The 10281-nt window shown below is 60.0% G+C and overlaps 2 protein-coding genes across 2 annotated transcripts; one reads left to right on the top strand and one right to left on the bottom strand.

Moving 5' to 3' along the window:
- Positions 1-2662: 2662 nt before the first annotated feature.
- Positions 2663-3667, bottom strand: MNEG_9931 (F1F0 ATP synthase associated 19.5kDa protein; the record flags this gene model as incomplete). The annotated part of the gene is made up of 4 exons (XM_014041598.1): positions 2663-2758; positions 2959-3073; positions 3240-3398; positions 3639-3667. The coding sequence occupies 4 exons, from the start codon at positions 3665-3667 to the stop codon at positions 2663-2665; spliced, it is 399 nt and encodes a 132-aa protein (XP_013897052.1).
- A 3532-nt stretch (positions 3668-7199) lies between these two features.
- On the top strand, positions 7200-9678 carry MNEG_9930 (putative J domain-containing protein; the record flags this gene model as incomplete). Its single annotated transcript, XM_014041597.1, has 9 exons — positions 7200-7259; positions 7437-7505; positions 7865-7983; positions 8196-8351; positions 8534-8669; positions 8816-8887; positions 9028-9072; positions 9195-9281; positions 9487-9678. 9 exons carry the CDS (start codon positions 7200-7202, stop codon positions 9676-9678), a joined length of 936 nt encoding a protein of 311 aa, XP_013897051.1.
- Positions 9679-10281: the final 603 nt, after the last annotated feature.

Genomic DNA, 10281 nt, shown 5'->3' with positions numbered 1-10281 from the left:
GGGGGGGGGAGGCGGGCAGCCTGATCTACATTAAGATAAGTGGCACTTTGCGTCATGTAAGAATTGACATCTCGCAGTTTGCGGCAGCCACAGTGAGTGAGATGCAGGTGATCAAATTCATGCACATCTTGAATTATTCCTTGAGCGCCAGCCATACCTCCCTGCGACCAGGCCATCCCCTACCCCAGGATGCATGTGAAACTTGATCAACCATAGTGCGTGAGATTGCTAGCAGCCCACCTGAAACATGAGCACCGAGGGCGTGAGCTCCATGATGTTGGTCTGAAGCTCCAGCTCCGACTGGGGTGTTGGTGAGCAACATGGCAACGGTGAGAGCGATTTGAGCTGTGAGATGAGGCGACATACGTGTATCTGGACTGCAGCTGCACAAGCAACCATATGCAATACACTGCGCGTGTCCCTGCACGCATGCAGAAAGGTGGGGTTGCATATGACGGTTGCCACCCCCGAATGGGGCACACCCTCAAGAACTATTCTGATTGTGCTCAGCACTCGCGGCATCCCCCATTTTACACACCTGTACGGGGTCTAGGTGCTTTCTGGGGCCAATAAATGGCGATGCCTGCTGCCGGCTGGTCAGCGCCAGCCACACCTGGGCCGTGGCCTGCGCAGCACATGCAGGTGGCGCGGGCAGGTAGTGGGATGCATTCCGGTGGTGTTGAAGAAAGCTGGCTCGGGCACAGGGAGGCCCAGGCTACTAGGTAAGCAAGCTTGCTCTGCTGGGCTGTTACCCTTAGTTCAAGGATGTGAGGCGCGCAATGGTCTTGGCGCAGAGGCGCAATCCCCAGGTGCAAACAAACGCTACGGCCCTGTCAGCCCTGATCTTCCAAGCTCCCCTCCTAGACTTGCCCCTATGTGCCTTGACCAGCATGTATTTCATCACCAGTCAATCACAGGTGGGGTGACAACCTCCAAACTGGGAGCTGTTTGTGATGCAGGAACTGCCCTTCTGGCTCTGACCTCGTGGCAGGCGCCCTCCCTCCAACGGAAGGCGTAGACGTCCCTCCCAGAGTCCAGCTCGTGGCTCGTGGTACCGCCCTCCCAGCGCCACCAGCGGCCTGCGATACGCGTGGCGGCTTGCATGTTCAGCGGCAGGCAGCATGGCAAGATGTCAGGGCGCGTTCAGCACGAGGGGCCAAAAAAGACCTGAAACGAGCTGGCGTGGAAGGTCATGCTCCTACCACCATGACAACCGTCTGTGGTGTACCAGCAGACCAGTCCCCTTGCCGCAAATCACCAACATCCCACGTTACCTGAGTAGCCACTGACAGGCCTGTGTGCGCGAGGGGGTTAGCCATGTTTGACGCTGGTTGGTCGCGCCCATGCGTGCGGGCTGGCTGGGAAAGGAAGGCTATGCCGTACTCCAAGGCGCCTGCACTCAGGGAAAGAACATCCGTGTTCCATGTACCAAAATACCACACACCTGCCATGGATAAGCTCTCCCATGTTGGTGCACGTGGCATTGAAGAGGTCGGCGGCCGACAAAGTCATGGGTGCCAATCGCTTGACGCGGTTGGGCGGCAAGCAAGCATCGACAGGTGGCAACCCCTGCACATCACGAGAGCTCGCGCTCGTGCGCACAGCCATGCGCGCAGGGAGACTACTTTGGCCACGCCGCTGCTGCTTGTTGCTTGTACCTGGTGCAGGCCGGTGAGATGACAAGGGGCGAGGCCAGGGGATCACGGTCGATGATTGGGCGGTGTGTGTCAGGGCTTCTGTCTGGATCGGATGTGAGGGCTCACCAGCGGGCTTCAGGCGAGCAGGGGATGGGAGCTTACAGCTATCGATGTACATAGTGATGAGTGTCCGAAGGGGCTTCGAGCTGACTGAACAGGGGTCTCAACGAAGATTACGGTACTATCGCGGCTTGCTTTGACGATACCGAAGGCGTGCCGGCTGTTCATTCACAAACAGCATTGCGAGGTTATTATCATCCTGTCCAATCGCCTGACAATCGCAGTAACCCATCAGGACGACGAGTCAGCTGTGTCACAAAGCGTCATATTGACTCACCTGACCTTGGTCAGTGCCATCGGGATGTCAGTGAGCCTGCCTTCAGTCCTTGATGTGCCTGCTACCGACACCGTGCACTGGGGTGTGCGGCCATCTTATGACACATATGGTGGGACATGCGAGCGGATGCAGGACGCTGCGGGACTGGCGCCAGTGCCAACCGGTTCCTTACAGACAGAAAGGAGTGCGCAAGGCAGGCCAAATACGAGAGGTGTGCGAGACAAGGTGCCACAAGTTTGTGTGCAGTTTGTGCGCTGCAAGGCGCTGTGTAGTGCCTCGACAATGGAGAGCACTCCAAAGAGTTGGGGAACAGGCCGCGCACCAGACACTCAGCTGCCAGTTTGAAGCAGAAGCAACTAGCAGCTGCGGACGCACACCTGCGCTCAGGCTTGTGTAAGCACCTGGGGTGCAAATACCCATGCCTGCAATGTCTCCCCCAGGCACAGCTGGAGGTTGAGTCACACAAGAGACAACTTCTGATTACACGGGCTCAAGCCCCACATTTCAACAAACTTAAGCCTGGGAGGCCCTACATGGCATACCGGCGCTCGCAGCCGCCGCCAGTGAGCTGGTGCTCCCATCAGCCAGAGGCACCCAGCCCCCAATCTGGTTGGCAGGCTTGGCCCACTCACTGCTGGCCCAGCAGGAAAGCAGTGACAACGCCGTTGGCAGTGGTGGGGCCAACAGCGGGGCCCAGCACGTTCATGTGGCGCTTGCGGTAGCCCTGGCAATCATGGAGGCACGCGGGGGACGGGGCAGGGAAGGTCATTGTTGGAGCTGTGGGGATCTGGAGGACGCGTGGCGGCGGAGAACCACACCAACTGGCATGCATAGACATGCGCAAACACCACCTGGTAGCAGCTGAGGAGGCATTGAAACACGAATCGCAGGGGTGTCGGTGCACACTCAGGCAGGGCCGCTCACCGGCACCAGCTGAGAGGCCAGGTTGCTGAGCGAGTCGAACTCCGTGACGGCGTCAAACATGGTGTGCCACTCGTCCACCAGCGAGTAGAGCTTGCGCAGGTCCTCGGGGTGGGCCCTGGCAACATGATCAAATGGATGAAGGGATGAAGAGCGTTGGGAGGCTGGCTGCCAGGCGGCGGCCGCCATGCCTTGAACTTGCTGCTCTCCACCTGCTGTGGCCCCTGATCACATTCCTTTTTTGGCCTGACCTTCACAGCATCAGCAACGTGGCGCCCCTGCACCTGTAGTAGACGTCCTTGGCCAGAGCGCTGCTGAAGTCGGGCCACTGGGAGAGCAGGCTGTAGCGCTCGTGCGCCAGCCGCAGCAGGTGCTCCAGGAACGACGCGTGCAGCACGCTCACGCGAGGCGTGTCGTACAGGGTCAGGGGGGAAGCCTGTAGCCTGGGGGTGGGAGTGGAGAGTGGCTGTGGTGATCGGCTAGCAGCTGTGGCGCGACCGGGTGTGGGGTGGGGGGTGATGGGATTCCCATGCGTGCACCGCGTGCTCACAGGCTGATGTTGTACGATCAGATTGCTGCGCCTGACACACAACGTCGTAATGGGCGGCACCAAGCGCCAGCGCCACTGCGGCCATACTTCGAATGCGACGCACTGAGTCACATGCAGGCCGCTGCACTAAGACTTGACCCCCAGCACGCCCAGACCTGCCATGGCGCAATCCCTTGGCTCACTTGCGAATGCTGTTGGGTGCGTATGATGCACGGGCTGTTGCTGGCCCAGCCTTGACATCGACTGATGCGGCCTTGGCATCCGCCTTGGAGGTCACCTTGATTGATGATGAGCCCGCTGCCGGGGGTGCATCAGAGATGCTGCACAAGTACCAACAACAGGTGATGGAGGAGAACGTCAACAGAACAGAATTGCTGTGGCATGCAATCCTGGTGGTTCAGCCGTCGGCATGCCGCAAACACAGTCGCTGAAACCAAGGCGTCTGCGCTGCGCCGTGTTGTGCTGCAGCTGCCGCCCACGCGCCCACTGTGCATGCAGATTCAGGCAAGGGTATGGATGCCAACCAAAGCATTCTTTGTAGGCAGGGAGCCGTTGCTGCTGTCGCTGCTGCGCTCCTCCTTCCAACCGAACAACAAGCGCCACCCTGCGCACCCCGAGAACGTGTAGGACGAGAACGCCCTGCCGCTGCACAAGTTTGCGCCCTCCACAGATGCGCCCGCAGCACAGCCTGCACGTTCGTCAAGCCCGTTGATGGTTTGCCAGGTGGGGTGCCGTGATAGTGGCAGTCGACCACAGCACTGCATGTGCTGCGCTACCGCCGCTGCTGCGGGCTGCAACCCTGGCCGACGTGCTGTGCTAGCCAGGGCCAGACAGACTCATCACCAATGCTCCGTGAGTCCCAGAAAACGTCACGCATGCCAGGAACCCCAGCATTGTGAGTGCCAGGGTCCGCAGATCACCCGGCTGAGCAGATCTCCGGGCCCTGGTCCAACCTGCCAGCCATTCGGGACTCACGTGCGGCGCAAGTGGCCTGCTGCAGCAGGCCAAGGGCCGGGGTGGCCCGCTGCATTGTGCCCGAGTCTCCTCCTGCCCTCCTGCGAGCCTGCTGCTGCTGCGCGAAGATGGGAGGTGTAACAAATTGAGACGCCCGAATAGTACAGTACAAATCCCCGCGGGTGGGGTGAGCAGTGCAAGCGCCTCTGTTGGCGGTCGAAACCAGGGCTGCAGTGCAGGGGGCATCGGCATGTGCACAGCTCGTGCACAGCATAAGCAGTGGGACTCCCGCCATGCATGCCCCCTGGCCACGCGCGACACGATCCAAACTCCCCTCAGACGCCTCAAAAAAATACTTTTGACATCGTGACGCGCACGACAGGACACTACCGTAGAGCCATGTGTGTTGTCGTATTGATTTGACCGTGTATACATTCAAGCAACCCACCACAGAGGCCCGTCTGACCAGCCATCCCTTCATGCGCGACAAGATGGCAGCAGTGATTGATCCGTTTGAACAGAGGTGGCAGGGTGCTGCTGGGGCGGAGGCATGCTGGGTCATACAGTGCTGGGTATTGTCTTGTGAGTGGTGTGTGGGCAGCGGTTGCAGCAGCAGCGGCGACAGCAGTGTCGGCAGCGGTAGCGGCAGCGGCAACAAAGCAATAGCCACGGCAACACCCGTGGCTGCAGCATTAGAAGCAGTGTTCAGAGAGTACAGAGCTGTATTTACGCAGAATGGCAATACGCCGACAGCTGTTGGGCCCTTATTCATTGTGGTGCTTTCCCGCTTCAGTTGTCTGCCGTCGCCAGGTCGGTGCACCAGAGCGCTCGATTCCCTCTGCATGGCCACCTTGGTTCGTTCCCGTCCGGGCAGCTGTGGCTTACAGCCGCCACCTTGGCTGGGCACCAAGGGTGTGATGTATGGTTGCAGATCATGCGGCAATGAGAGAGGGCGTGCACACTCAACCACAGAGGTGGTGGGCGCAGTCCATCACCTTGGCGCCCATCACCTTGGCGGGGTCAAGGTCGCCTTCCTGTATCACCAGCCAGACAACCTGCCGGGTTACCCGGGTGCCAGCTGCGACTAGCCTGCTAACACACTTGTGCTTTGCCCAACTCATCCAACACTGAGGCGTACAAATTTTCTATCGAAAGGCATCGCGCACCTTTCCGCCCCGCCCCCTCCTGCGGGGCACACCATGACCTTCGAGCAGTAAGTCCACAGTACTTGCTCACCAACTGTACCAAACAAGGCAGTGCTTCCGCCCAGCCAACGCCTGAAGCACACCCGCTCCTTGGTACTATCGCCTGCTTGAGTATATAACATTGAACTTACATGCCACCTCAACCACCTTGGAGTCATAGTTGGCCGTCACCAATGCACCAGGGGCGCGCGCAGTGGCCAGCGTCCGGCAAGCAGAGAGAGAGTGCGTGAAGCGAGTGGGGTAACGGCCCGCACCCGTTCTACAGTATCATACCCGTTGCAGATATTGTGAGTTGGTGCCTTTTACTGTAGATGCAAAGTACCCTGAACACCCGGCGTACCGTACGATCAAGGGCGAACCACCTGTGTTGGAGAGGCACCCCATCAGACCAGACACGTCTCCTTCGAGTCACTCGCTATAGCTCAAGGCTTTGACGCAGTTCAGTTCTCAGAAGCCAAGCGTGGAGGTGGGGGAACTTATGTGATCACAGCATGCCCACGGTGTCTTCAAGCCGACGCCCGAGTGCCCGCATGCAGCCAGCCAGTTCAACGCGCGCTTGATCCCACGGCAAGGTCCCTTGAGAGCTGCCGATCGCGCCGCCTGTTAACATGGAGGGGACAGGCGCGCGCTTGGCGCTGCGGCGGAGCTGTGCTGCATGCCGCATCCAGCCGATTAGGTGGCTAGTGCCTGCGCTCACTCTGTTGCAGCTGTGCTCGCCCCTTGCCTCCTTCAGGCTGCAGTATCTCCTTTCGTGGCCTGGTCGGCTCGTCGTAGTCCTGAACACTGGCATTGCAGAAGCAGCATCACCTCGTTGACAGCGGCTGCCGCTGCAGCAGCGGACGCCTGACGCTGCTGGAGCGGTGGGGACTGCGGGGCCGTGCTATTACGAGGGCACGGCGCCATGTCAGACATAGCCAACCGCGATGAGGGCCTCAAGTGCTGGGAGATTGCACGCCAAGCGCTGACCGCTGGTGACACGACACGTGCCGAGAAGTTCGCACAAAAGGCGCTGCGGCTGTACCGCTGCCAGCAGGTGCGCAGCTCATAAGTGCATGCTTATGTTGTTTTGAGATGCGTTGCAGGCAACAGGATGTTGCTGGGTGGGATGCCCCGAGATAGACACCTATTGCTGCATCCAACGCGCTGGGTATTGCCTGTGCTGACTGCATGCACCAAATCGCCCCACCCTTCAGACCGAGGACCTGGCGGCGGACGTCGCAGACGCGTTGTCCGGGGGCAGTGCGCGGGGCGGTCGTGCAAGCTCGTCACAGGACGGCACACCCCGGCCGCCGCAGCCGCAGCAGCAAGGTGGCAGCAGCAGCGGGCACTCGCGCGCGGGCCACCATGGCGGTTCCCACCACAGGCATCAAGGTCAGCAACGGCAAACTGGCAGCAGTGGTACTTCGTTTGGTGGCAGTGGAGGCAATGGGGAGGCGTTTGGTGAGGGAGTGGAGGGCCTACGGCGGCGCGGGGCAGCTGGCGGGGGTGCTGGCGCAGAGGGAAATGGCGCGGCCTCGGCACCGGCAGCACCGGCGATGGACCCAAGTGTGACCCCTGAGCAGCGGCAGCTGGTGGCCCAGATCCTGAAGGCCAAGGTGGGTGCCATCGTGGTGCTGTGCACTAGCATATACGGTAGCCACAGGCTGGAGCGATGGCCTGGGTGCGGCGCTGGGTGTGCCACCCAGCTTGAATGCAGCTGCCAGATGCTGAGCTCGTGTCCGTGGCATTGTCAGCTGTCGCGGTGCATGCTCCTCCTCCCACACTTCCAATAGGATTACTACGAAACCCTGGAGTTGGCGAAGGGGGCGGACGACGACGAAATCAAGCGTGCATACAGAAAGGTGCAGAGAAGCGACTCTGCGGTCGCGCCTGGGGGCTCACTTACAGGGGGCGCACTTACAGGGTTGCGGTTGCGCCAAGCACACGCAAAAGCAGCAGCAGCCAGTAGGTCCGGGTGGGCAAGGCAGCCCATGCATGTGTGGCATAACGTTGCAGACATTTGCTGGTTGTGCGTTCAATCATGGCTACCTACTATTATTTGCGCGCCCGCGCGAAACCAAATGTCATCCAGCCATCTGCCATGGCCAGCCATCTGCCATGGCAGCTGTATCAATTTCTGCATATCTGCACTGCCGCACCCCTCAACTGGCGCACCCCTGCACGCACCGCACCCCTTCATTCGCCGCACCCCTTGCCGCAGCTGGCCCTGAAGCTGCACCCGGACAAGAACAAGGCCCCCAAGGCGGAGGAGGCCTTCAAGGCCGTCAGCCGCGCCTTCAGCTGCCTCAGCGACGCTGATAAGCGCGCCCACTATGACAGGTGGGCGGGCTGGACGCTCACCTTTGCCACCAACCCTCAGACGTCCTTGTGGTTCCCTGGTGTGATGCCAACACCTGGCTTGAAGGGCTATGAGGCCTGCAGCAGCTTCACAGCACCCGGCTCACCAGTTCTGGCTCGGCTGCTTTTAGTCCATCCATGCGGGGGTACGTTTTTGAGCCCGTCCTCAATCAATCCTCGATCAATCATGCCAGGACGGGCTACGAGTCTCGTGATGCTGCGGCTACTGCGAATGCTGGCCGCGGCGGCGCTGCGCGCACGCGCAGCGGGCCGTTTGGGCCGATGGGTGGTGGCGCATTCTACGGCGAGGCGGACATCGACCCAGAGGAGATCTTCAACATGTTCTTTGGGTGAGATGATGTGGTCTTCTGATGATGTCGTGACGAACTTGTTGTGACCTGCTGCAGGATGGCGAGCTTGCAGGCGTTTGCAGTCATGGCACCGTTCAGCACTGTGCTGTGGTGCTGTTGCTGCAATCATGCCGTTGACTATCTTGTACACTTTGGTCGCATTCATGTTCCCTCCCTACCAGGGCCGGTGCATTTGGGCCCCACCGCGTCTACCGCAGCCACTTCGGGAACCCCCAGTTTGCGCAGCGGCGGGCGCGGACGGGCGCGCCGCCCAGCCCGCAGGAGCAGCAGCGTGGTGCCATGCTTGGGCTGCTGCAGGTGGGCCTTACGGTGGCACGAGGCCCTGCCCTGTTGTCAGTCAACTGCCAGGGCACGGGCTGAGACTGGGTTGGCCTGTATCGCAGTCCGCCCTACCCTGCCGCAGCGCCCTCACGTGCTCTCACCACCCATTTCCCTCGCCGCAGCTGCTGCCGGTGCTGCTGTTGGTGTTCATGACCCTCTTCAGCGGCTCAGCCGACCCTGCTTACTCGCTGCAGGTACCCACCAGCCATGCGCAGTCGTGTGATGGTCGGTCGTGTCTCGACATGCCGCTGGTGTTGTCGCACTGCGCGGGTCGCCCCACCACTTTTCCCGCTGCGCTCAGCCTGTCCTGTGCACTCTCGACTCTCCCTTGCAGCGTGACGCCAAGTACACGCAGGGCCTGGCCACCACGCGCCTGCAGGTTTGTGCGGCCCTGAGCTGTGAAATGCTCCCTTGTGCGTCTGGCCTTGTTGCATTCTCACGCGCGCAACTGCAGCTCGTTGACCCTCATGCCGCAGCGCCATCGCACCCCTCGTCCGCCAGGTGCCGTACTATGTGAAGCACGTGGGCGAGTTTGAGGCCAAGTATGGTGGCACAGGGACGCATGGGCGGACAGCGCTGGAGCGGCAGGTGAGGGAACGGGGGGCAATCACACCACAACAAGAGCATCTGCCTTCTGGGACAAATGCAAAAAGTGCGCTGCAGCAAGCGGGATGATATGCTACTGTGCACATGTGCGTTTTGGCTTGCGCATGCACATATCATGTGCATAAATGTTTCTGTCGTGTACCAGCCTCCCCCTCTCCCTTTCCTCTGCCCCTGTCCCTTTCCCCAGGTGGAGTCGGAGTACTATGAGGGCACGCACCTCCGCTGCCAGCAGGAGCGCATGACGCAGCACCGCATGTACACATGGGGCAATCGTGCAAAGGCAAAAGCCATGCCTATGCCGGGCTGCGATGAGCTGCTTTCGCTCAACGACCGGCTCGGCATTGGCCGCGGTGGGCAGCAGCGCGTCTCTGTGTACTGAGCTGGGGGATTTTGGTGTTTCGCGCGGGTCATGCAGCAGTGTTGTCGCACCAGCGCCACTGTGCTGCAGTCTGTGAGCGCGCCCGAGCGTGCCCGCCGCTTTACAACAACATCCTTGCCTTCATGTAACCAAGCGTTAAGTCATGCACGACCTGGATTGCGTCTGGGCCTCTATCCCCAGTCAAAAATTCACAGGGACCAAAGATTACTACGAGTGGCAGCAAAGCTTTTGCCAGGGCCTGTATGAACAGCCTCTTCCCCACATTCAGGTACATAAATTGATTTAATACATTTATGAGTTGCGGAGACGGGACTAGTAGAGCGATTCCGCGACTTCACCAGGGACCCACCCGCCGGATGGTTGTTTTGGCTCGCTGGCACATATCTCAGATGCAGACAGTGACTAGCATAAATCAAAGGTTTAGATAAACTCATTCGGTTTATTAAACTCTTATTTATCTACTTGAGCCACTGCGGACAACTTGTTGGGGAAGGCGCGCTCCGGTACCGTAGCTCGCTCTCGCCCTGAAGCTCGCTATTGACAAGAAAGATCCTGGCATACATTCTCAGGCATGTGCAGACCATAGGAACGGGAGCATGATGT

The sequence above is a fragment of the Monoraphidium neglectum genome (genome assembly GCF_000611645.1).
Source record: "Monoraphidium neglectum strain SAG 48.87 unplaced genomic scaffold scaffold02116, whole genome shotgun sequence".
In the NCBI taxonomy this organism is placed as follows: Eukaryota; Viridiplantae; Chlorophyta; class Chlorophyceae; order Sphaeropleales; family Selenastraceae; genus Monoraphidium; species Monoraphidium neglectum.
This window is presented reverse-complemented; position numbering and strand designations above follow the sequence as displayed.